This window comes from Pararge aegeria, chromosome 24 (genome assembly GCF_905163445.1).
Source record: "Pararge aegeria chromosome 24, ilParAegt1.1, whole genome shotgun sequence".
Classification (NCBI taxonomy): Eukaryota; Metazoa; Arthropoda; class Insecta; order Lepidoptera; family Nymphalidae; genus Pararge; species Pararge aegeria.
Window position 1 is genome coordinate 12,746,783 of NC_053203.1, and position 27,845 is coordinate 12,774,627.

Below are 27,845 nucleotides of genomic sequence, written 5' to 3' on the forward strand. Positions count from 1 at the left end.
CTACTTGTAAAAAATTAAAATATTGAATTTTGGGTGTTCTACGGATCTTTGCATTTATTTTTGTTAAAGTATAAATAAACGGAGCATGGCACTGTTTATGCGGTTCAATATGTAGTAATTGTAAAATAATGGACATTCTTAGTCATATTTTATTTTTATCGATCAGCGGTAACAACATGGTAATCCGATATAACTAAGGAAATACCGCGCGCGACCACACACTCTCGCTAACAATGCCTGTGGGCTACCGCTACAAGCTTGGCAAACTGACGTGACTCGAACCTACACCCTAATATTGAAGGTTTTGAATTTTTTCTCAAGTTTAACATAAGTTTTACATAGTAGCTCGTCCGCGCCCAGAGAGCCTCCGGTGTGAAGCGCGGGGCTGCCGGTGTAGTTACTGGCTCATGAGCCTTAACACCACTCCTCAGAACGATGTAGACAGATCAGTACTCTGTAGGGCGAGCCCCTCGCATACTCTGTGAAGCGCTGCTTGCTTGCTGGGCCATCACCTGCTGGGCCATCGGTCAATTATTAGTATAAGTACACGAAGTTCTTACTTTCTCGTTAGGCCAAATAATGTCAACGCATTTATCCAAAGAACCTTATAATATATACCTTTTATTTATTTTATTTCCGTAGACGGCGGTGTTAATAAAGTCAATAATTCAAACATTCCACTTCACTGCAACAATACAATAGAGTAATTAATTAATTAGCATTGTTCAGGTGGATTGTTTTATTGCTTCTCGGAGCTGCACCTAAGCACATAAGCCTGTATGATACGGCGTACTTCGAAGTCTAATTAGTTAGGTACCTACGTCTATTATTTGCCTAGGCTGCCTACGCGTTACTTTTCGCTATCAGCGTTAGGCGCGAATTCTGTATAATAAAGTAAGCAAATAGCAGATAAACACAAGTTTATATACGAATTGAACTGTTTATTTAAACTTCTTTATTGTATAGTAAGTACAGGAAAAACTCAAAATACTTACAAAATATTACAGACAAAAGGCGACCTTATCACTAAAAGTGATCACTTCCAAGTTACCTAAACGAAAGGAATACACATCAGAGACTGGAAATCGCAATACATAGTTTTACACTCATATAAGTATAATTAAGATGATCATCTTAATTTATATCTTACTAGCGACCCGCTGCGGCTTCGCACGGGCGCAATGTAGATACTAATGTGGATAATTTGATCTATCTCGTTACAGCCCGTGACGGCCAAAAATATGTTTGGTACGATATCAGATTACAAACTTTGATTTTCTTAGCTTACATACAAAGCTGATAACTGCATTAAAATCCGTTGCGTGGTTAAAAAGATCTGAGCGTACAGACAACGGGAGCGACTTATTGTTGTTGTCGTTGGCCAACCTACAGTGGAGCAACAATGTGGGTTAGGGCTCTAAACATCTTTTATAAGAGAGGAGAGGGGCTGTGTCCGGCGGTGAGGAATAAATAGACATCATCATGGTGAACATCGCCAACGGTTATGAACCACCACAACGAATGTTTGGATGTTCGTTCCTCGTTGACGCTACAATATTACACAATATACATACCTACTATGAAACATATTAGACATATTAAACGTAATACATAGCAACGAACTCTAAGATACTACCTACAGAGACACATTTATCGCGGTTAATGACATGGCTGACGACTGTTATCAAATTATGTTCAAAAATGTATCCATTCAGCGCTAAATTTTACTAAAATGGCGTTCAGTGTACTTGAAATGACGCAAACGGCCGAACTCTACTCTCACATTTTATTCCTCTCTGGAGCCTATTCTTAAGTCCGTGACAGCGTTTTTTGTGACAGAGGTCATCCGCTATGCTTATTTCTGCCGCTAAGCAGCATTGATGCAATCTGGTGTGTAATTGTCACCGGAGTAATTACAGGCACATGAAACTTAACACCTACGCTTCAGGTCGTCGGGCGCAGGGCGGCACTTCGTGAGACAAGCACCTTGCAAACACTAGTTCTGTTGAGACCGACTCACCAACCAAAGGAAACTGATGCTCATACAGACATGCTTAGATATAAAAAAGAGCTATTTGCTGCATTGCTATCTCATAATTGAAAAGCCGTCCTCACCGGCATACAGCCTCCTTAACCTCATTAGTGAAGCTCCCGCCATCACGAGGGCGCCAACCAACGCAGGGCGGAGGCGCGGCGCCGCGTCACGGCCGCGCCGCCCGCTGCGCCTGCGCATTGCATCAACACCTATTTATACACCCGCCGACTCGTCCTCGTTATCGCAAACCGGCCCCGCACAGGGCTCCGGCTAATACTAAAATTAGATGCGAAAGTTGTAAATGTATATGGCGTAAATAATAGATAATCATCAACATCATCATATCAACCGATTGTCGTCCCCTGCACGGCGTAGACAGAAATTATGTCTCACAATTATATCTATACGAACCACACATTCTGAGAATAGGTAAAGCTGTGGGAGAAGATGCCATTTTGTCTTTTCCTCGAGGAGGAAAAGGTCTCTTACCCATGCTAGCCGCGCTGGGAGGGAACCCTCTAGTGGGCTGGAAATGGTTTTATAATGATGAACATTTTATTTATATATTAAGGAGTACCTACCGCGGGTTTCCTAATCCAAAGACTAATATTTTGAGGCATCTACTAACATACTAAATAATAAGATTTTTATAAGGAAACAAAACACCTCTAGGCGTCAACACATCGTGCAGACACCTCTTATGATGTAATCAGCACATCGGCTGTTCAATGTCGCTCCTTGGGCAGATTATCCAAATATTTCGTAGCTGATAGCAGACAGTAGATAGCTGTTATCAATCTGTATCACTGTGTCGAAGGTATCTGATGCTTGCGCCAAGCTGACGACTTGCCTGGCTAGGGCTTGGTAGAAATTTATAAATCTAAATTGCGTCTCATCAGTCATCAGTTTTCCGGGCAAAGCAGCGACCCAGTACACAGGAGAGTAGAACTTATTGCTATTGTTATTTCAACATAAACTGCTTCGTTCCTTCTACTATATCGACACTAAACTATTAATGGGAATGGAAATCAAGAGGTAATATAGACTAAAATATAGCCATTTCTTTTTTTTTTTTTAATGTATACATGACGTTCGATTTTAGTGCCGTGACGGGGCGTAATGACATTGTTAGTTAATTTATATTAGGTATGGCATCAATATCCTATAACAGCCCACGGCTGGACTAAAGCCCTCTCCCAACGGGATGGTTTGTGTAGTGTAGGGTTTTCAGATGTGCCGTCACCACGCGGCACGGTTTAACATGTAAATGAATGTAAATAAGTAACTAAATAAAAAAACAAACAATGAAAAATATCGTGACATGAGTCGATATTAAATATAGGTAAATGGATTTGTAGCTCCTCATAAATTTTACATGCAAGGTATAAAATGACATACCTAGAACTAACTGGTTTTTGACAATAAACAACTCGCAAATGCTTTTTCCTAACGCAATACTGGGCGTCTACCGTCTAGGTCTAGGTTTGAGAACATTGAAATGTCTAGCCATTGGTATACTGATGAAGTGACTTTCATTTTCTACAGTGCCTGTTATTTATAGCGAGAGTACCGAGAATTCGGCCAAAAACATTACGCGAGAAAGTGTTACTTTCAACTTAAGACCAATTTTGATAAAGATAGAATTCAAAAACTTTAGACCGACCGAGAAACATCTGCAATAGCTGATTTTGAAAAATTTTTGATAATTTGTTTTTCATTGATTGCAGAAATAGCAAAAACTACAACCCGTCACAGCCATGTCGACCGCGGTGGAAAACATCCCGGCAGTGGAGACGCTCGTGAACGGCCACTCCGGCGCCTACCACGGCGGCGCCACCAACGGCGCGGCGCTCGCCAACGGCGCTCTCACCTGGGAGCAGCAGTTCCTGCCGCCGGCACTGCACCTGGACGACCGCGCGAGGGCTAGCCAGGTGAGGCATGAGCTCCGAGCGGGTTCAGGCAGGGCGACAAATCATTGATACCAGATAAATCTATTCTTCAAGCAACTACCGCGACACAAAATCACGAGGCTTCCTACATAGCACGCGTCGCCGACATTTTGTTCATTCGACACCAGGCGGGCAGAATCGTTGCGACAAATGTTGCTGCGATTGCCAAGTTGGCGAATCACTTAATACTAAATTTGATTTATATATATATAATATATATATATATATATGACTTGAATTATTATGACTTGAAACTTGAAAGAATATTCCAAAGAGGATATCACGGAAACAGCTTTGGTTTGGGATTTTGATAATGTTTAATATGAGACCTATAATATATGTAGTTAAGTTGAAAATAAATAATATAGCACTTAGCAATTACTGTTAAGTCCTATTTTTTTTTATTATTAATGTAAATTTTATAAAAAAATATTTCGCACTCAAATAATCTCTTTATTTGCGTGTACTGTTTAGTGTGCAGTGTGCACGAAGGGTGTAACTGCGCAGTTCAACATTCCGTCACGGGAACCGCATGCAGAGAAGCAGGAATAGACCAATCAATTTATTAAAAAGTGACGCGATAATAATATACCTAAATGAAAACCGACCGGTCCTTGAATAAGATAGTGAAATTATTTCCTATGATGTGAAAATACTATTTTATCTATCAAATAATTTTCCTAATTCCGATAAACCGATTAAAATAATCACAGATAGGAACCTAGCGGTAGTGTTCCAGTAGGCCTACTATTCAACTATTTACCTATATTATTTAAAAAATAAATATTATCGTGGAGACATTTTTCTCTCCGGGGAAAGGATACAATTTTATCTCCCAGAGCTTTATATGCCTTTATATTGGGGGGGCCTGCCGCGGTAGCAGCGCTTCAACCATGTTGGCCGAATCGGGAGCCTGACTTTTATTGTATTGTTAGAGCTTCGGTAGCATCCTTTTGGGAGAGGATTGGGAACTCTAACAATAGAATACTTAGGGTCGTCTGTGAGGGTATGTCTGTTCATCGAGACTGGAACAGAAAATTAACTAAGAACCTATGACATCTGAAATAAGTTTCTTAACTATTTCAGTTAGATGTAAGTTTTAATGTATACATTCAATTATGCATTTCTTTGTATATAAAAGCTGATATATGGGTTTATATGCCGCTAATAAAAAACTATTATTATTATTATTTAGTCATTAAAGGGGGTAAATTTGTCGGGGGTAGATTCGGCAGGTGGACACGTTAATTTTATACCTTGTCAGGTCGTTTAATCGGGGGATGTAATTTTCGTGTTGCCTGACAGGAGCTTAGAACCATAGGTAGTGCGAATAAATTGCTTGATTGGAGAGTTTTATTCGGGCATTCCACTTTTACAGACAGTACTTTTTTTCTCGAGTTCGTTGCATGACACTTTAAAGGTCTTTGAAAACCAAAATATTTATGTTACAATAACGTTCCTAAAGAATTAGATTTTTAAAATTGGATTGATATTTTCTGAGTTATTATGCGCGTTGTCAAAAATAACTTTTAGGCCCTCTGGTTTTAGAATTACTAAATCCTGAACAAGTATTTATTATTTAAATTGTCAACTGAAATACAAATTTAAATTGGTATAACTTTTAAAAATTACGTACATTCATACCAAATTACATCCTGTACTTCTGAGGGGTCACTCAGGGGTGAACATTTTTAAAAGATACTATGTAGCCTTTGTCAAGAATTGGACTATTAAACTAAGTTAAGGTTTTCCAAATCCGACTGATAGTTCTGGAGATTGGCGCGTTCAAACATACTAAATAACAAACTCTTCAGCTTTATTATGTAGTAGAGATTGATAGATAAATACTATAGATAGATTTACAAAATGATTTTATTTTACCTATTTATTTGATTGTGAACTCGAGGAGACTTTGACCGAATGTTCTGTTTTCGCTGGTAATGACCTCTACTCACCCCTGTCTTTTTAAATTCGGATAATTATTGAAATATATAAACAAAACCAGAGCTGCAATTAATAGTTTACGGGTGTCAGGTCAACTTGAAATGAGTGTGGAATGTTTGGCCGCTATCACACTATACCTTATCAGTTCATATTCGCGAGTGCTAATTAATATTGTAATTAAGTATATTAATTATTTTTAACTGAAACTTGCTTTCTGTTCAATAAGCATACCTGATCTTTGTAATTGCCACTGTTGCTGCCTAACTACTTGACCTCTTGGCGCAGCGGTCAGTGATGTGGTTTTGAGTTGGAGGTCCCGGCTTCGATTCCCAGCAGAAGCAATTTGTTTATTTATAACTTCTAAATTTTTTCTTTGAGGTTCTCACGGAGTTTTTGAAAAACCCTAATAAAAAAACAGCGGTATCTAATATTTAGGACACGGCAGTAGAAAAAGGGAATTCGGAAGTGTATTTTTAAGGGTTTTCGATTGTTTTAGTTTGCCATATTGCGCATATTTGACATCTGACAGTTGACACCATAAGGTATTTATACTCTATGAGTGCTGCCATGAAGTTGTGATTTTTTACTTTTGTTATTAGATGTTAAAATACGTTTCGAGATGAGAACTTTTATTGTAATTATGAAGAAGATATAAACATTGCCTCTTAATGAGCTTAAATGAGGCGTAGCGCGTGTAGTGACGCGGGCCCCGGACCACTCAATTCGCTGCAATTGTGACAGATTGCGTTTTGATTGACGAGAAGTGATGCAACTTATGATAGGGTCAACCTCAGGCAATGATTTTCATAAATAGTCTCGAGTTACTTTTCCATTGACTTCTATAAGGAGCTACTTGTGAATTCTACTCGTGTATTTCATCTTATAAAAATGTATTAAAAAACAAATAACCCGACTACCTCAATATCTGCAATCTTTATTAAATTCATTAAAGAACTGAAAAGATAGAAACCATTTCATTTAAATATTTTATTTTGGTTTTGAATAATTTTTAATTGTTGACACTCGACCGTGTTCATCAACGCTGTCGGAGGCATTACACGCTCACTTTTCATAATTGGGTTGGTGTTACAGGAATAGCAGAAAAATCTCGCGGTGAGCAGATTTCTCCGAGATTAATTATATAATAATTTAATTTTTATTTGACAACTATGACCCATCTAAACTTTTACATAACAGAATAATTAAAAACTAAGCAAATTAAAAAAAACTATTAATATTAAAATAGTATATTAAAATTCAATACACAAAAAGTTACAAATTAGAATTTCTGCGTCCAGGCTGCCCTACGTGGGGTTTAGTATAAAGCTTGTAAATCGGAGAGTTGTATCGATTTATTAATGCTTTCAGATGCCGTTCATTAATGGCTTGAACGCTTATCAAGGTGACACTTTGTGTAAAAATAGTTACCATTCTGAAGACAGCCTTTGAATACATTTTATCAGGCGAAAATAAACTATTCAAGTGCCGGTAATCACACCAGCAACCGCGCCCTTCAGACCGGAATACAGCATTGCAACAATGCCCCTTTGCGGCAGAAATAAGCATTGCGGTTACACTTCCCCGGACGAGCTCTCCCACAACTCCTACTCCTAAAAGTTCCTTAAGTTCGGGCTGAACTGCAATCTTAAGCTCACACTGGGATTGGAACTCTTTCTAAGTGATCTGTAGCCGGACATGATAATTACTGGACCAACGAGGCAGTCTATTGCGTGGCGCTGTGTATTTATACAACTGGCGGCGACGGCCTTGAATATGTAAAAAGGCAAAAAGAATACGAATGTTTAGGCAACGATTAAATCATGGTCATTAACAACCGACTTTCAAAAGGAGAAAAATAATTCTATGTGAATGTCTTCATAAGACATGATTGTCGGAAATGCTCGGAGTACCAATTAACAATAACTACTGGAAACCATTTAAAATGCATCAACTTCTTGTTTTTGAAGTTGGATCTGAAGATTTTCTTTGATGTTGAATGTAAGTAAGTAAGTCAGTAATGGTGCGGACTGCAGACTAAGATGGTGGTAGCTAACCTGTTGGGGCAGTTATAATAAACCCGCCTAATCTGATGCACACACGAGGGTTTGGGGATCGCAGTATTACCCTTAGTCGCTTCGTACGACACCCGCGGGAAGAGTAGGGATGGTGACAACTGTATTCTGATCTGCCGTTATCACACAAAAGTATTTACCAATATAGTACGTACGGATCAATTTGAGTGGGGACCAGTTCCCAGCGATTGTGCGGACCACCGCGCCGCCTGCGGCAGATCGGGGATCTTGATTGAAGACCACTTGCTCCAATTCAATGAGTGACGGCCGAGTGGCAGCAATCAGAGTTCGCAATTGTTCGCCTGCTGATTGGCTGACACTTGTGCTCTACATAACACGCTTTCCTTTAAGATACAACAACGAGATGATACGCTCATAGGGCGACTTTCTGTGTGCAAGAGTGGGTCCTAGATAAAGCTGATTTAGGCCGTTGAGTTTGATTCAATTAAATTTCAAGTAAGAATTTTAATGTCCTACCACCTTTCGTTTCCCTGCCTTCTATAACATACTTTTAAATCAAGATTTAATATCTATATTCTTGGCAAGTAAGCTGGATCTCAAGGTCAATTGATCTTTGATTTCGAAAACCGAAATATTACTTCACAGGCTTTAGAGGTATATTATTTACCGTCTCTGAGACTTATCCTTGAAACAGAAACGCTAATCTTTTTCTAGTTAACCACTGCCATGGTTTATACTGAAAGAAAACAGATACAACGACACTACAACAGGTGCACATTATAATTTATTCAATATTTAGGTATACTCAACACCCGACATATGCTCCGTCGTGTACCTACTCTCTACGCACGTTTCGCTCCGACACCGGAGCATCCTCAGGAACGTTGATTTTACATTGAGTTCAATGTAAAGTGAACATCAAAGATTGGAGAATTTAAATTGCACCGTACAGTTTCTCATGCGCTTCGCTGAGTATAGCATATTAAACGTAATGTTCACTACGCGAAAATAATTCGTTGATTAAAATAAAATTCTTTAGCGATAACTGTTAAATGTGATCCGAAATTAAACGCCATTATTAGGAACTGAATAAAATATGGTAATTACTGTCAAGTGCACGAGCGAGCTTCTGGAATACGCCCAAGTTTCATTCGAAAACAAAATTTAGTAGCACTTGAATGGAATCCCGCATAATATTATAATGCAAAAGTGTGTTGGTTTGTTTGTGCTTCCTTCACGCCCTAAGTAAGCGGCAATTTATCTTGATTTTTGGCATAGAGTTAGTTGAAAGGACGGAGAGCAGCATAGCCATCATTTGGACGGCCGATTGGCGCAGTGGGCAGCAACCCTGCTTTCTGAGCCAAGGCCGCGGTTTCGATTCCCACAACTGAACCATGTTTGTGTGATAAACATAAATGTTTTTCAGTTTCTGGGTGTTTATATTATTTATATAATTATTATTAATAAATAAAAAATAGTATGATATTAGGGAAAGAATATTCCGTTTAATTCAAGGCCACTCTAGAAGTTTTAAAATAATAATTTAATGTAAAAAACAGTTGCCTAACATGTTTTGTAACTAGTTTTCGTGAGCGCTGTGATATCGATTCACTCACATACATTGAAAGACGTTTAACCATCCTTAACGAAAATCCCACTGCTGGGCACTCCTTTCTCCACATGCCTACTCTATCATAGGAAAAAGAAATTGGAGCTTAGGCCCGCCACCCTTCTAAGATGCGGTTTTTAAGGCTGCCCGAGGTATGGGCCTATGGGGGTAGACAAAGCTTATTTCTTTCATCGAGCTGGTACTAAAACTTAACATAGATATCGAACTCTATACTTCATGATACATTGTCCAACATGCAAAATGAGAATAAGAGAAGATAGAGAGAGACAGTTGACAAGAAAGACTATGTTACAAATCACGCTTTCAAACAATCAACGATTCAGTAATAGCAAACTTGCGTAAAAGCCCTGTGGGGACCGTCTGTTTTCCTGGGATAAAAAGTAGCCTGCGTTACACTCCATCCTTTACGGGTGTTGAGGAAGGACAAACAAACAACATACGAGTATTTTCATATTTATAATATTAGGTGAGGTATCTTACGAAGAAAGTCTGTGTATATTGCTGTATTTTACAACCGTTCTAAACAGTTTGCTTTGCCATTGATAGCATCATTGACGTCAGGCTTTAGATTCCTAAATCTTAGTTTGTAAAACGCTGATCAGCAATTCGTTAATGTAAAAGTGGTCATCCATGCCTGACGAACACTGTTTAATACTGTATGAAAAAAAAAATTACAAATAAGGGCAAAACTGCATGGCAAAATTATTTTTCATATATACACTTCCACACGCGCGATGTTGCATTCAGAATGTACAATATTATATTTAATTTGTGAGATGGAAATCCAAATACACATATTTGTCTATTTCACTTGACTGTTGACTTGATCAACCTTTTAAACAATTGAGCTACATTTTAATATTATTTATTTTTGTTATTGAGCACGAAAAAGTTTCACGATCAAATTTGGTTTTACGTGACTGCTGTGATAGCACTGACTGATTTAAGTTCTTTATCGTTTTACTGCTTTGTATATATTTTAGCTCCTTGTGCAAGTTTTGATCTAATAAAAATTTATAACATAATTACATATCAGTTTACGGCATGCCAACAGGTTCATTTCAAATGGTTTCGTTTGAAATATTATAAGTATCGTATTTCTTTAATCAGGCCTATATGAATAAATTTAATTGAATTGGTGAACGCATTTGGACGGAATGCTATATATTTTTTAAAGTTTTATCTTTCATATTTCGTTTCATCAATAAAATAATTTTGTTATATTTATTATATATATTTTGATTTCCTTTGTTGTCTGCAATCCTGCATGCGCTCCATGAGTACTGATTTTACAGTGTTAGTAGATGTGTAGGTCCATATCTTCTTTTCATTTCATTTATTTATTGCTTTCATGTATGAAATCTTATTAATCATGGGATACATCTTAGGCTTAGACAATTGAATCTGAAGTCTTAGCTGTGTATGTCTCTCGTACGAGAGGCCTGCGCGCAGCAGAGCGACACCGAGACTACCTACTTCGTTGAATGTGTCTGCTATCACGGTTTAGGTACAATACGATTATGAATATAATATTTAATCCACGTGTATATTTCTTTATAGCAGATTAGTGTACGAATGCGAATAACTTTCGTTGTTATATCAGATATCTAACACGGGGGTGTTTATATTGTAATAGATAAGTTTGTATTTTATAGGACTACTAATGATATAAAATGTTACGATTATAGTAATATAAAATAAATTGTTGTAGAACAAAATTGATATCGTAAAAGGCCAATTCAATTCAGAGAAAGGCCAATAAACCACCCTTTATGCTAAGTTAAAAAACTATGGAAGGGTCTTAGGGCTATGCCTAAGATTTAATACCTAACGCTAAAGTTAACAAATCAGTGTACACTCATTTGAGTATTTTATCAGTTCTATTTTCAAAATTCGGGTTCTGATCCCATATAAGTAATAATTTAACAAACAGTACTTAGTTGAAGTAATTTATTGAAGCAAACAATTTTGTGTTCCCAAATAGGGTTCATTCCAGAAACGTGGAGAAATGTCCGAGCTAGATATAGCTTACATAATAATCTGTAGCCAGTTCAATGTTTATCGTCAATTTGTGCAAGTTGTCATGATTGCCAATATCATGGCCATTCGCTATCAGGCTCGGTGCCCTGACCTGTGACAGCGGCCTATTGACTCCGTTTAATTGCTTTGCGCATTACTACTAAAGTATACTAATTAAAATTAAGATTTTTGTCAATATAATCATCGTAGGTAGATATTTACCATAACTTATTTCAAACAAGTTAAACTGCACAAACTTGGCAATTTGTCAAACTTACAAAAACAAGTTTTCAAGTTGAAAGAACCTACTTCAAAAACTAAAAACAACGAGGCCAGTCTTAACTATTTTTCTGTTTCTTGTTTTAAGTGTGAAATTTTAAAAGGTCTTTCTGTTCCTTCGTTTATATTAGAAAAGTTTTCTTACTTTTGAGTCAAATATTTCTACGCGTTCGCTCGTTCGTTCCACTACACGGCGAAAGTACTAGGCCTACAACTCGAGGGCTTAGTTCGGGGCGAAACACTAGTTTAGCACTTAGTTGTGGTAAAAATAACTATGCACGAGTTTTAATATACTTGCACGGGTCGGCGAGCATGATAAGTCTTCGGTTCCGTTTGTTATTATAGAAATTGTTGATAAAAAGGCCTGCGAGATGGAAAATTATTGTGACCTTCGCGATTGTGGTCAAATGGCATTCACGTGGTCGTACTTACTGATCCTAAGTTCTATGTGGATCATAAATAAAACCAGTTAATAACAAACTTCCAACTAAACTACGCATCATTAATCCGAAACTAAATTAATTATGAATTTGTTGACCAAAAAGTACCAATTCAGCATCCTACTTATTTATTTTGAATTCGCCGGATAACATTTTTACTGTTCCTTATGAGAAGGGAGTTCCATTGGATGGGTGCGTTGAGTCTCAAAATCGGTCGTGTCGAAATTATGAAACGAAAAATTACGAATTTAAAGATATTCTGGCGGGCGCGGCGGCGCCCTATATATAACCGCATTTGTCCAGGATCGTCTTAAGCAAATTAGCACATTCATAGATACTATGAAACAAGAGTCTATGGAACAACCGAAATCGAAACTAATAATATGAAAGTTTCCATATAGCTTGTGGTCTATGGCAGCCGTTCCTTATTTATCTAGTTTATTATTATTTCCGCCCCACTCGATGTTATCAGAGCGGCGTAACGAGCGACAGTTCGGACATTGCTATGTCAATCCATGGCATGTTTTGGTAAAAATTTGTTCGTTCATTATATCTGCTTACCATATGATATTTGGCATGGTTGTTTTCCAAATTATAGAAATTCAAAATTATCGACCTAAGATTGCTAAGTATATTTAAGCTTTCGCTCCGATAACGGAGCATCATCAGGGGGTGTTGACTTTAGAGCATTAATTGAAGTTTGAAAAGTATTTTCAAAAATTATAAACTACATCATGCAGTTTTATAAGTTGCCTATTACGGGTATATTGTCGAATTCCGCAAAATAACGCCTCATTTAATTATATTTACAAATAAACAACTGATCAATTAACGTCTCAACTGATAAAATCGATCTAAGTTTCTTACAGTTTTCTCTCATTAAACTTTCCTGAGTGAAATGTGTTTTCCAAATGATGGATAAGCATCTTTAACTAATCGCTCACCGGTCGAGTTTTCGTTTTCTATTAATGTAGGTTAACTATCGACGTAGGTTCCCGCCCAGCTTTCTTGATGTGACGGACTTGTTTACTGTTCATCCATCATAAGCTTTTTCATTAATGTTCTCGATATTATTGTTTTTTTGCTTCTTAGACATTCTTAGCTATCCTAGTAACTTTATAAATGCGATAGTTTGTAAGGATTTAATTATGAATGGATGTTTTTTTTAATTTTTTCATGCAATAAATAATGAACGAATTTGACTGAATTTTGGAATGGAGATTTAAATTTTGGAATGGAGATTTTGGATAGATTATACCCTAGATTAACACATAGGCTGCTTTTTATTCCGGGAAATTTACGGTTTCCGCAAGATTCATGAATAACCAAAAAACTGCGTACGAACTGGGATCTGTTGGTTAATGGGGTTCGAAAGTCCTAGAATGGTGACCCCACACCTAAGAACGCAATGTTGGGACACCCTCTGGATGTACAGACGACATCAAGTCAAGCATATCAACTGATGCACGACGACTGCTTGACTTACGATTATGTGCGGGGAGTCCTAAATGCCACGGTCGGTCATATATTGAATGATGGATTCTACACTTCATTCTTTCCTACATGTCTTGTTATGTAAACCAACTTTCAGTTACTTTTTAATGTAAAGCTTGTTAATAATTAATTGAAAAATTATATAAGCTTTCACTCTTAAAGAATATTTCTTTTTTTTAATTTGCTTTCATTTGCTTTGGTCTGCTGCAGATCGAGAGCCGTCTGGCGCCGCTGGTGCTGTGCGGCGCGGCGCTGCGGCGCGTGGGCGACGTGTTCCAGCGCGAACTGGAGGCCGGCCTGCGCGAGCGCCCGTCCAGCCTGCAGATGGAGAACACGTACGTGCCGGAGCTGCCCGACGGCACCGGTGGGTCCCTCACTAGCGTGTAGCGCGTGTAGCGAGCATGTAGCGAGACAACTACCACCACGCACTCGTCTGCACCGCAGCCATTCGTTGCCCTATCGGCTGGCCGAGTTGACTCACTATATAAATAAATAAATAAATATACTACGACCATACACACATCGCCATCTAGCCCCAAAGAAAGTGTAGCTTGTGTTATGGGTACTAAGATAGCTGATGAATATTTTTATGAATATGATACACATAAATATTGACCACTCGGAGAAATAATGAATGACGAAGGCTTCAAAATAGCTCCTTGTTTATTCTGATTGAAGGTTATAATCTGTAAAAATAAATGTTCTGCTGTTATTGACAGAGGAAGGAGTGTTCTTAGCGCTGGACCTGGGCGGCACCAACTTCCGCGTGCTACTTCTGGAGCTGCGCGCCGGCCGCCTGGTGCGAGAGGACGTTAAGCATTACCACATAAGGTAATTACCTTCTTAGACACGTTATTATTCTTTCACCTTTTGCATCTTCGTGTCGCCAGGAGCCGCCGTCGATATTCCTATTAAGCTCAAAACTCTTGGTCCCCTACCTTTTATTTATGTACACGCTCAAATATCAGTTCGGTTTGTATTTCTTGACTTATAAAAGAAACTCATTTCTCTAACACATTCGTAACAGCTGTAAAACAAAGCTTCTACAAACGCATCCGGTCTCTCGGCTACGTAATTATTTATGCCAGTATTGTATATATGAATAAAAATTAAGATGATAACTTATTGAGTTGATTTTTCGATTACTTAAAGCAAGCTGTGGGGGTCAGGGCGGGTTTACTGTACCTATTAACCGGTTTGAGCTGGGAGCGTCAGTGCATAGAGCGCCATAAATCTTGGTTCAATGGATCTGTTCCCTGCAAAATGGGCGTAATGTGAGTCTACAGGGCTCAGCTATGAATTTAATATTTATTAAGAATTTCTAGTCCTCTTTGTTATAGAATTGAAACTTCATAAGTGACCATTTGATAATTTTCTGGATGATAATTGGAGGTGCAAGAATGCGCCACGTTGACACACATTTCGTTACATAAGAGAGAAGCAAAGTATATAGAATGAGAAAGGCATTGTGGTGCGCTTGCGCGCGATTTGTACGTGAAACTCCGACGCCTTAAGAGTGGATCAAGAGAATGACATAATTAGTATTATCAATAAAAAGAGATAGTTAAGGTTTTTTCGCGCATGCGCAAGTTGTGAAGGTTTATTTGTAAACCGTGTCAACTGAAACGTGTCAACCGAAACTTTTGACAGATTTTCGTACACGGACTGAGAATGTGTACGTCACTATTGTTTAAACTGTGTTTTATTCTTAAGATAGGGCAACACGCGGGTAGTAACTAATACTATATCATCTGATAATTATCGTTGATTGACTATCTATGTCGGTGTTCCTTAACCGGTTGAGGAAATCAGATCATGGCAGTAGTCATGTCATAGTTTGATTCATTGATAACGTTTGCCAGTGATGCGTTGCGGCTGGGCCCCGGCGAGGAGCTGTTCAACTTCCTGGCGGACTGCGTGCAGGACTTCGTGCGGGCGGAGGGCATGGAGGACGAGGAGATGTCACTGGGTAAATAGCCTACCCTAATTTACACCGCATCTTCGACAGTCGGCGAGAGCTTATAAGATGAAATGTAGTTGTACTAATTCTGGGAATTAAATTAAATGAAATCATGCCCAAAATCATCATTTTTCTTTATTCAAATGGACACGTTTAATTTTGAGTTTTGTTTATTATGAGGTGATCGTGATAGTAGTTATTATTCTCATTATTATATTCGTTAACACAACAGTTTAGACACAACATCAAACGAGTTCATACGAACATTGATTAAGTATCTGGCAGTGGGTATCCAGTTGTTTATACAACGTTGGCTAATAATTTACGAAAAGTAGTTTTCGCACAACAGTTTTAAAAGATGTCAGTCAATTAAATAGAGTACTACATACTTATTTTCTAAAAGATTATAAAGTCCCATTATGATAGTTGAAATAGCACAGTAGTTTCTCCCTTGATTCCTTACCAACTTCAATGACTGACTCTGAAAGTTTGGAACTTGGATCGTGTGGAAGTTGACGACGGCAACATTTCCAGGTTTCACATTCTCGTTCCCGATGAAGCAGCACTCGATCTCATCGGGCGAGCTGATCACGTGGACCAAGAGCTTCAAGTGCAGCGGCATGCAGGGCGTGGACGTCGCCGCGCTGTTGCAGCGCTGCCTGCGCGAGCGCAACCTGCGGGTCACGGTGCAGGTGCTGCTCAACGACACTACGGGCACGCTGGTCGCCGGCGCGCACACCGACCCCGAAGTCGCGGTAACGATTCCTCCAACGCGCAAACATTTCAAATCTTTACTTAAATTATAAAACGTGAAAGTGTGCTTGTTTGTTGGTCCGTCTTTCGCACCCTAACTAAGCAAACAAATAACTTTGACACTTTTTTGGCACATACTTAGTTAAAAGGAAAGACAGTTCTTTTTATCCCAGAAATGTGTCCAAGGCATTAGTGAAAAAAACTTTTGAAACGCGAGAGAATTCGAGGGGAAACTAAATAAGTCAAGTGAGGTAACTATTTTGGACACGAGGTGGAATGGACTTATTCAGGCAATGGTAGGCGTCCTCCCGATAACTACACAGTCAAGGTCACCATTGCATCATCGTCATACATGTCGAGTAATTTTCGCATCTTTTCTTATTTTGATTGCAGTCTGACAATTTGTTTTCGGTGTTGATTTTGAATTATTCAAGTTGTCTACTTCATCCTGCATTATTAGGTATATAGATTACGGTCAAATAGTTATCTTACTTCATCCATCCAGTTTCGTCCAAGCCCGGCCTGGATTATCGATCGCTGTATTGTCACTTGTGCCGGCAGATTGGCGTGATCCTGGGCACGGGCTCCAACGGCTGCTACATGGAGCGCGCGGAGCGCGTGCAGCACTGGGAGGCCAAGCACGAGCGGGTGCGGGACGTGGTGGTGGACATCGAGTGGGGCGCGTTCGGCGACAATGGCTGCCTGGACTTCCTCCGGTCCTCGTTCGACAAGGAAGTGGATGAAAATTCCTTATTGCCTACGTCGTTCACGTGAGTTAACCTTCGTGGTAACTGGGGACTGTTTCTTATTCAAATCTTCTTTAGATTATTTAAATACAGTTTTCAGTTCTTGATATAGTGTTTCTAGAGGAAAGTTTGTTTGCCGTTTACAATATAAATGCATATTATAGCAGAGGAAACTCAAGATATAGTAATCGTAATCGTAATCATAATATTATTATTCACTGCAAACTGCCCCACACTTGCCGGACCGGGGTGGGTCAGGGCTCTGATTGAAGACTTTAATCATGTTTTAAGCCGTATGCTGTAGAACAAAAGGTTGAAAGTAGTAAAAAGTTTTGTAGGCTAATTTATTGAAGATACTGAAATATCAGTAAAACGGTATGATACTGTCAGTTTTCTCCCCGGGGAAGGCACAAAATCTTATATTCTCCCACAGTTTTATCCACTGGCACAAGGGAAAATAATATCCAGGTAATATTAGTGTAATAAAAAACAGGGGTAAACCTCTTCAGTTCCCTGTTGCCGAGCTCTGGCAGGTGGATACGTAAATGGTATTCCATGTCATGGGATATAATCGGGAAATATAACTTGTGTCGTGGTTGCAGCTTCGAGAAGTACATCGGCGGCAAGTACCTGGGCGACCTGCTTTGCGCCGTGCTGCGCGGCCTGGCGCGCGATGGGCTGTTCCCCGCGCCGCCCGCCTGGGGCGCCGTGGACTCCGCGCACGTGAGCCTGTTCGAGGAGTGAGTGCTTCTGCCAGCTAACCATCATCATCACTTCAACTTTTTTTCTTCCAACCACTCCGTTGCGGGCCGACCAACGCTGCAAATACCAGTGCTGGTTCAGTCGCCATTCCAGCCCCTTGGGACCCCAAAGTCCATCGGTTCTCTTCTTCTACGAATCTCCTAATTTCTGACCATATCACGTAGAGATACTAACGTTCATCGGTTCTGTTCTTCTACGGATCTCCTTAATTCTGCCCATATCTCGTACTCCTAGTCTCTCCATCGCCACTAATGGAGTTATGGGGAAGATATTCAAACACTGAAATCAAAATCTTCCTAATGTTTATCACATAATAGTAATTTAGGGCCAAAGATTATAGATAGATGTTATCATGAGACACTAACAGGCCAAGCTACTTAAGCGATGCATTAATTAAAGAAATGGCTGGCGTTACTTGGCAGAATTCTAGTATATAAAATTAACATTAACCTTAATTTGCTGTCCTCCGCAAAACGCAGCAGAATCATACGGTGTAATTTATAATTTCTTCGATCTTTTTCTCATTGTAAAGTTAACATCTCCTGAGGTTGCTCCGGTGACGGAGTAAAACCTGCGTAGAGAGTACATTGTGGAGGATCTGTTTTGCATAGAGCATACATTGTCTTCTCGGTACAATTAACCTTTAAATCTGGTGCTAGAGCCACTACAAATAGACAGGCTCACATAGTAGTCCTACTTGGATTTTATCATCATACATAGGAAGTGTTCTTCAGGAAAGTTACATAGGAACTTTAGGATATTTTTACTTCTTCTCTTTTTTTTTTTTTTTTTTTTTTTTTTTTTTATTAACGATAGGCCAGCGTTTGACGACAATCATGCCCGTTAGAAAGCAATGATGAGGTCTAGGTTGGAGCACGCTTGCCTAGAAAAAGCCTATTCACTCTAGCCTTGAAGGTACTTAAATTATACGTGGCAGGAAACACAGTTACCGGGAGGGCGTTCCACATCTTAGCGGCACGTATCAGAAACGTGGATAAAAAACGTTTCGTGCGTGTTGATGGGATATCAACCACATAAGGATGCCACCGCTCTCGGTGTCTCGCTGTTCTGTGGTAAAACGGGGAAGGGGGAACAAGATTGTGAAGTTCCTGAGCACACTCACCGAAGTATATCCGGTAAAAAACCGATAAACAGGCAACATTGCGTCGGTGCTGGAGACTATGTATATTCTCTTTTCTAACTGCGTGTTTATCGCCAGAGAGAATCTGGTGGGCGCTTGGTCGCAGACGTCGGAAGCCTTACGAGCTGCGTGCGGCGCGCCTGTCACGCGACACGACGCGTTAGTCGCGCAGCACGTCGCGAGGATCGTGTCCAACCGCGCCGCGCAACTCGTCTCTGTCTGTAAGTGTAGCAGAGCATCCCTGGCTTACGAGAAACTTGGACTACTCAGTGTACTCCCTGTGAGACTAACCTATAAAATGGTTCAAAACTTAAATAAAATTTATTATAACTAAAACAGCTTCCTTTGGTGACCAATGAATGTTTTAGGTTACATTTCTTAATCCTTCATCATCATCAGCCCATCACCGGCCCGCTACAGGGCACGGGTTTCTCCTCAGAATTAAAATGGTTGAGGCCGCAATACACCACGCTGGCCCAGTGTGGATTGGTAGACTTCACACAGACTTCAGAACATTATGGAGAAATCTCAGGCATTAGGTATGCAGGTTTCCTCACGATGTTTTCCATCGCCGTTAAATCTTTCACCTTAACACTTCATGCAGATTATATGTGAAAAGGGAGTGTAGGTAATGTCATTCTAATATTTAGGATTTGAACGACATAAAGCCTCGCAATAAAATGAGTAGCGGAACTTGTAAGTGCTTGTAGAGGCACATATTTAATTTATTTATATTATTTTATTTATTCGGTTTTATATTCGTTATCAACAGCGTTACATTTAAAATATAGTTATTAATGGTTTCACTTAGATTTAAGGCACAGGTTATGTAAAAAATTACATAAATATAAGATTCGAAATAGGTTCTCGGATTGAACATAAAAATAATTAAGAACCTAGTTAGTAGAACACAATTAGTACGTTAAATTTGTGTATGTGTGTGTGTTTGTGTGTGTGTTTATGCGTGATTGTAAGTGTTTATATAAATCTATCTGTCAGGTTACCCCAATGCGACAGACAAGCTAATTAATAAATTACCATATTCTATAAATGACATGGTGGCCTTCTTGATCTCGCTCAGAGAGTGAGTGAAAAGTTATGTACAGATGTTCGGCGACCGTGTTATTGTGCGGATATCTAGGCGCAAAACACTCCTCCTTTACTCATCTCCTCCACACGTGCAGGCATCGCCAGCATCCTGCGTCGCATGAACCGGGCGCGCGCCGCGGTGGCGGTGGACGGCTCCGTGTTCAAGAAGCACCCGCGCATCAGCTCCCTCATGGACAAGTACATCGCTCTGCTGGCGCCGCACCACCAGGTCAGTGCTCTGGCCCCGATGCACACTAATATCGATAAATACGAAAATGTGTTTGTTCCTTTGTCCTTACTTTACGCTCTGACTAAGCATCCGATCGACATGATTGGCATTACGTTAGTTGAAAGGAAGGTCATAGGCTTACTTTGTATCCCAATAAAGCAAACGGTTCCCACGGGAAAGTTGGAGTTGGAGATTTTTTTATAGCTTCTCGTATTTCTTGTTGTAGTGCGATTGCCTAAACACCATCTAAAATTTGTTAACAGCTGCTCTAAACAGTGACTTTTTTCTTATGTTAATTTCAAAGCGCATCTAAGTAGTTATATCTACAGATAAAAATTCAATTGTCACTAAATAAAACATGATTTGATCCAATGGTATCTTAGTTAAGATCATAAAACGGGCTTTTAAAAGTCAGAAACCTCGAACTATAGCATAATTCCACGATACCTGGATACTAACTAAATGCGTAACTCAATACATGTACCTACAGTAACTTGCCATTTTAACACGACTTTCCCGGGGTTAACAACATTCCTTGGTGGACGGTAAATATGCTATTCAAGTGGCGGCATTTGCATTTCACTTACCACTATTACAGTGAGTTAGGGAATGTACCCTTTCTGCCTTTATAGTCTATGTTATGACTGCTTATTTTTGCCATTATGACACCCCGTGTGCATTAGGTATCTACGTGTCTTCTTTACACACTAATTCTCTACTCTTTTTACACGCATATGCTCTTTCACACCATATCTCCATCTCTCATTTATTTTTCAACTCCGCGGTCCTTTCCCATAGGAACATATTTTACATGATTTTCTTTCTTCCGCATAATCATATACCTATTTCAATTATTTTATACTCCTAATCTTTTGTGTCTAAAGCGTTACTTTTTATTTTCGTTCCTTTTCTTATCCATTCTTGTCACACATATATGCCCATCATCCCTTATTTATTAGCATTCGAGCCGTCATTAATGAGTTATGTTTATTTTTCCAGTTCACACTGCAGGGAGCTGAGGACGGCAGTGGAAAAGGCAGCGCTCTGACGGCCGCCATTGCTGCACGAGTCGCAGCCCGCTCTCCTTAAGCAACGTCGCACTACTGCATGAATCACCTCAGCATGTCATGTCATGAGTCATCAGACTCAACAGATCACGGATCATTGCAATCTATCAACACCGGGAGGCACGCCCAACGTGGCCGCCGTGAGAATACCGCCATCGAATGGGGAAGAACCTTTTAATTTCTCATTTCTTTTTTTACTTCTTAAATCAATTTGTCACATGGTAAGAAGCCAAGACATTATTGATATCCGTAATTTTTTGAAGATTTTTTAGGCGCTAGTGAGCTTTTAAGAGAACTGCATTTTTCCAACACAATATGTCAAGAGCAAGATGTTGCGGTTCGATTTGAATACAAAAACAGCTGCCTTCTTTTTGACTTACTTACTACAAAGGCTTGATAATGATCAAGCACGTACGAAAATATTTGTTAGCAAAATAGTTTGCGGTTCGCATTCCAAGTTTACATAATAGATGTATTTATTGTTTGCATATTGTTATGATATAGAGCATTTGTATTGTCAATGTTATTTTGTGAGGAGTCGTTAGCCGGGAGGCTGGGGACTGTTTCAAACAAAGTTAAAACTAAGTACTCGATACCTTTATTTTGGTTTCAGATAAAAACGAATATTTTATAAGTTGAGTTTTTGTTTCCGAAACATAAATGACTGCATCGTAAGCATTTAAGTGTCAAGCGAAGCATTGGACGAAATGTGTATGCAAAGAAATTAATTATTAGTAGTGATATCATGTAGATGGCCGCACTTGCAATTCCGTATTATTTCATGAAATTGTCCGACGGCTTTGTTAGTGTTGTCATCTCAGGATAATTCAATATTTAGTTTATTAACAATCTCTTCATTCATAGCAGCATATTTTTGAAGCAAGTGTCTCGCCTCCCCCGGAGCTAACTTTACGTATTTCATTGCGATAATCATCATCACAGTTGTTGTGACGCAGTTCATATCATATTGTGTCAAAGCGGATGGAATTCGTCTGATTATTATTTTAAGGCTGTTTGTGTATATGACTGAAAGCGTGTATTAATTATGATTAGATTTTAGAGTATGTATTTGATTGATAGGGGATTGATAATAAGGTAATCCACTTCTTAAACTCTGAACCTATGTAACTGATTATTTAGCCTTCCACGACAACGACAAGTACGTACGTACAGAGACGAAGAGTATTTGTAACGTTATATTAGAAAGGTGAAATAAAACAAAAAATAAATAGACGGGGACGGCATATTAGTATGGAAAATTCAATGCAAGCTATGGAACGTGAAGCTTCACGTTGCAGACATTCCATAGCTTGCATTATAGATAAACTCTAGCTGGCGTAAGCTTGTAACGAAAACTTCGGGTTTAACAGCCCTTTGGTTTTCCATATTAGGAACATATTTCTCTAAGCATGTAACTCTTTACATATTCATTCTACATCCGTCTATTTTAGTTCTATTTCATACAATCAATGCAAATTTTAGAATTAAAGGCTTTGTAAACTTTATAGCAAGTTAAGGACGTATGATATCTTTAACTTCACGTTTCACAAAAATAATTGTCCTGTTCTAGAAAATGAAATACGTAACTTATTCCTCTCACGTACGACGCAGAGCGCACGTGACAAACAGACATTTGTTCGGCTTGTCCAAGGCTTTCGGTACATAGTTCGGGGTTCCTGTATATATATTTATGTTAGTTAGTTCGTAGTGTAGGTTAAATATTATTTGTGCCATACTCATTAGCTGTAGTTAGTTGTGATTTGTCTTGCCGACTCGATATACAATTATAAACACTGATGAAAGTGCCGTTCGTGCAATACCTACTTACGACCGATATTTCACGTCTGCGACAGAATAATTTGATATTATATACCATGGGGTACATGTCGATTTGGGACCCAAGGACCGGGAAAAGTTACCCTTTAAGCGGAAGAACGACCAGTCAAAGTAGAAAAAAAAAAGTATTTTTTTATGACTATTGTAAAAATAAACTTTAAAACGTAGACCTTATGTATAGGTATCATTCATCATACAACACAGTTGTACACCTCACTGCAAAATATACGTTCGGAATCTTGTCCGTGAACTGAATCGCGAATCATTTATGTTTTGCCGCAGTTTATCTTTCGGTCTGGAGTTTTATTTGATACATTATTGTTTTACAGTGCGATTAGATATATCTGTGATATCTTTGCACGTCTACTTAGGATGTACATATCTACTCGCAATTATCACAAACTGATATGATTGGTTGTAGTATAATTGACGTTGACGAAATTTGAAAATGTCCGTGTCATTTCCGAGCCGTCGTCATTCCGGTGTGGCTTAGGCCCAATGACATGTTTCAATATATGTTACGCTCATATAACAAGGAGGACCACATCCACATCATCATCTCAACAGAAGCATGTCCACCGCCGGACACAGGTATATCGTAGGGGTTCCTACGCGCTACGCTTTTGTGTCGTACAGCGCCTTTCTATTTTATTGGGTCTCCACCTAGCATCACCACTCAAAAAACACAAACTCAGATATAATATGACAATATAAATTAATGTAGGTGCAATATCAGGGTTCGGCTGAGTTAGATATTAGTTGAAATCAAAAGACTTTAAAGTTAGACCGCAAACTTTTGTATAAAACTTTTACTCTAATGGAAACCGTATTATATGTTATTCTAGTAGAAGACAGTTTTATATACAAACTTAAATAGGATTAATATTATATTGGTTGTTTGAAAAAATATATTTAAATTTATTATAAATATAGGAAATGAAAAGGAATCATAAACTCAAGATACCACGGTTAGGTACTCATAATATAGAGTGTGGCTGTACACATTAAAACAGATTATATTTATTACAGCCAATTCATTTATTTTTATTTACAAAAAATAGAAATATCTTCTTTTATAACATAACATTATAATACTAGAGTAATAAAGGTACCGCGTACAAACTATATCTTATAAGTAAACAATCTACATATTACATTGTTTGTTATACTAGGCATATAAATAAATATTTACTATCTAATATACATTTACGGAAGCTGTAAATTAATTTATATTCTAATTTATCTTTAATCGTGTCTTTATTGTTTTCAAATTTGAAGACAGTTTTAAAATAAAAGTTTTATAAAAAAAAGTGTTCTTATTTAATTGGATTCATCTGCAACTTATGAACATTCCACAGCTGCTTCCGTAAAAACGTTAGAGAAGACCGCGTCACTGCCCACGGCTGGGCAAAAGCCATAGGATTCAGAGCTTTCTCCCTCCACGCGGCTCAAACGCGGTGTTGCGGGCTGTATGTGTACTGCAATGGCATGTCACTGATGACTGCTTTGCTTGAAACGAAAACTTCATCATTTGAATATTTCGCCAGAGTGTTTTACAAGCGAGGCATTGGCTTGGACGGTCATCGGCCGGGACATTTTTTTGCCAAAAGATTGCATGTCCTACATTACACAATGATGACTATTAATACTTAGGGATATACCTATACACCCTCGTAAGACAATCTTCAACCGATTTCAAATCTGCAAAAGTCATACTGTTTGCGATGCCTGCAAAAAGTCGGTTAAATCGGTTCGATTATAAAAATGACAGATGCTTGGTGTGACAGTTTACTAGAATAGGTATAAATACTACTAAAACCTGATATTTTATATCGATGTATAAAAATATAAATGATATAATATCGCCCTAAAATTAAGCTATATAAATTTAAAAATATCCAGATAGCGATACATAGACATTTCTTCAGAAAGCATAGACAAGGTTTTAATAAAAATACGTGGTGACAACCATAATATCAGCTGTGCTTATATTTTAAGGTCGTTAAATTGTACTTTTTACCTAACTTGTTTTATTGATAGTATTCGTGTTTCTAATGAAAGGGAATCTGTTCCCAGTGGGGATGTCAATACTTCAAGGAGCCGGAACGTCGGCCGCCGCAGCCGAGCTAGCAGTCGGAGCAGCCGCGCCGGCGGGTGGCGGGGCGGGCTCACGAGACCTCCACCTTCTCGCGCACCTTGCGCAGGATGCTGGCGAGCTCGGAGGCCGACGTGGTCTTGTACTGCGCGGGACAGCGCCCGCAAAACAAAATGCTTTAAGTTAAATTGGATATAAATAAAAATATTATGAGTAGCCTCAAAGATATGGATTACCAAGCGGACCCGGCAGACGTCATAATGTCCGTTAAAGTGACCCCATTTACCGGGTTATCATAACCTACTTTTATTATGATTATGGTAAAAAAATGTGTCTACGCTGTTTGTTAGTTAGTTTTTACTTATTTGAAGCCAACTCTGGGTAAAGCAGCCATAACATTTGGCCAGACATCCAGCACTTAGCCGTTGAGGAGTTCCTCATCGGGAGCCAACCCTGAATGCAGCAATGCTATAGTGGTATTACGAATGGACTGCCATAATTAAATACGTATGCAAAATTTCATGTCGGTTTTTATAACCGTTGAGGAGTTCCTCGCGAGTGTGTTAGGAAATAGGGAATTACAGCACTTTATCTATGATAAACCCGATGATTATATTAAATATATCAACAAATCATAGTTTGTATACTCATTGATAATGTATTGAAAATAGAATAATGGACTTTGGTAGACTGTCAAAGAAAAGTATAGGATCTATGGCGGGAGACGCGAGTTTGACAAGATCGATTGGCGGGAAAGAAAAAGTTAGGACGGATTTAAAAGTAATGAATTGAGAAAAGGAGATTAAGTAAAGTATTGTGGATAGAACGTTACAAATTGTGAATAGATGATTTATAATGGAAACGATAAACGTAACTAAATATTGTTGTGGCGGAACAAGAGTCGTATATACTGGTGATGGAGTTGAGATAAGTTGTTAAAAGTTGTTGGTACTATGGTTGTACCTGATGTTGCATCAGATAAGTATATCTCTTATATCCTTTGGGTTATTAAGGTATCATATATGGAGCCCTAGCATTATTTTATACAGATAGCTTATGTGGCAGAGGTTGCTCTATAAAAACAATTTGTTCCAAAAGTCCTGATGTTATAAGTGATAATAGTAGTTATGTTTGACTTGTCTTAAAATATGTCTTGTATCTTGTAGCGTTATTACATATGACAATGTTGTAATCGTGTTTATAAGTTGTTTTAATTGATTGAATAAAAGAGCAACGGTAGAGTTTCTTGTCAGTGGTCTTCTCTGCCGAAGACAGCATTCCGAACTGGTAGTAGAGTCATTTGAAGGTAACAAGTAATATGAATTATAGAGAAGCTTAATATAGAGTATTAGAGTCAGTCCAGTTGTTTTATTTCACTCCTTGGGAAGTTAGGTTTATAGAGTACAGACCCACAACACTGCTCTAAAGCAGGTTGGTGGGCTTTAATGATGTCTTTTATAAAATGAATACTTTAATAGGAAGGAAGAATAATAGTCATGAGAATAAATAATTACTGCTAAGAAACTAGGTATTTAGCTTCAATAATACTGTTAATTAATGAAAGATCTAAGTGCCATCCTGAACATTGTGGGTATTGAAGTGAATATCTGAATACCTTGGCCTTCCATTCTTAATATTTTTTTAAGCAAGTGCATCGGCGAATTCATGGCGGTTTCTAGGTGGGACTATTAAAATGTGAAGGGTATCCAAAATTGCGAGTCTCAATAGAGGCAGTGGCGCGCACAAGTTGGCAGATAGAAGAGTGTCAGATAGGCGAATGCCAATGATCGGATGCCAGAGATGGCTCAAAATGGACATAAGGTTTGAGTGTAAAAGCGTACATTGATAGTTATTAATGAAATATGCCGGCCCGCTCACCCCGGACACGTTGCGCTGCACCAGCACCTGGCTGTACAGGCGCCTGCCCTCGTCGGCGCCCAGCACGCGCTCCAGCTGCGCGCGCGACAGCGCGAACAGCTGGTGCCCCGACACGCGCAGCTGCTTCTGCGCCGTGGCGCTGAAGCCCTTGGCCTCCAGCCACTGCGCCACCTCGTCCGGGTTCGACTTCTGCAAACCATATACGTCGCGGATAACAAGTTCACCGACGGTCTAGCCCCTTGTACTGTTAACTGGGTTAGTAATTGGAAGTTATTTGGAAGGGTTATTGTTGCGTTTATTGGATGGACATGCTTAGTATCTGATTGAACACTAACCAGTGAGTTAAAGTTAAAAGACAGTTAGATGAAAGTTAGAAAGAAGCCTCGCAGGCTGGTTAGTTAGATCTGAAAGAGCGTTCGCTATAGTTTGTGACGGGGGGATTTACACCATCTTTTGATAAATAGGA

The 27,845-nt window shown here is 39.0% G+C and overlaps 2 protein-coding genes across 4 annotated transcripts in view; one reads left to right on the forward strand and one right to left on the reverse strand.

Annotated features, from left to right (window-relative positions):
* LOC120634588 (hexokinase HKDC1-like) overlaps positions 1–24,102 on the forward strand; it is a 42,522-nt gene extending 18,420 nt beyond the window's left edge. For 2 of the 3 annotated variants that reach the window (XM_039905313.1, XM_039905314.1), the window contains exons 2-11: positions 3,763–3,966; positions 14,034–14,187; positions 14,543–14,654; positions 15,686–15,792; positions 16,318–16,538; positions 17,098–17,306; positions 17,885–18,022; positions 19,264–19,406; positions 20,370–20,503; positions 21,503–24,102. In XM_039905313.1, coding sequence (XP_039761247.1) covers positions 3,793–3,966; positions 14,034–14,187; positions 14,543–14,654; positions 15,686–15,792; positions 16,318–16,538; positions 17,098–17,306; positions 17,885–18,022; positions 19,264–19,406; positions 20,370–20,503; positions 21,503–21,592 — 1,482 coding nt within the window. In that variant the 5' untranslated portion in view covers positions 3,763–3,792 and the 3' untranslated portion in view covers positions 21,593–24,102. The remainder of the gene's footprint in view (positions 1–3,762; positions 3,967–14,033; positions 14,188–14,542; positions 14,655–15,685; positions 15,793–16,317; positions 16,539–17,097; positions 17,307–17,884; positions 18,023–19,263; positions 19,407–20,369; positions 20,504–21,502) is intronic. The other variant, XM_039905315.1, reaches the window with a different exon arrangement.
* Positions 24,103–24,317: 215 nt separating this feature from the next.
* The window catches only part of LOC120634591 (epidermal growth factor receptor kinase substrate 8-like), a 41,443-nt gene continuing 37,915 nt past the window's right edge, over positions 24,318–27,845 (reverse strand). The window contains exons 16-17 of the mRNA XM_039905318.1: positions 27,380–27,568; positions 24,318–25,646 (exon numbers count right to left, since the gene is read on the reverse strand). Coding sequence (XP_039761252.1) covers positions 25,575–25,646; positions 27,380–27,568 — 261 coding nt within the window. The 3' untranslated portion in view covers positions 24,318–25,574. The remainder of the gene's footprint in view (positions 25,647–27,379; positions 27,569–27,845) is intronic.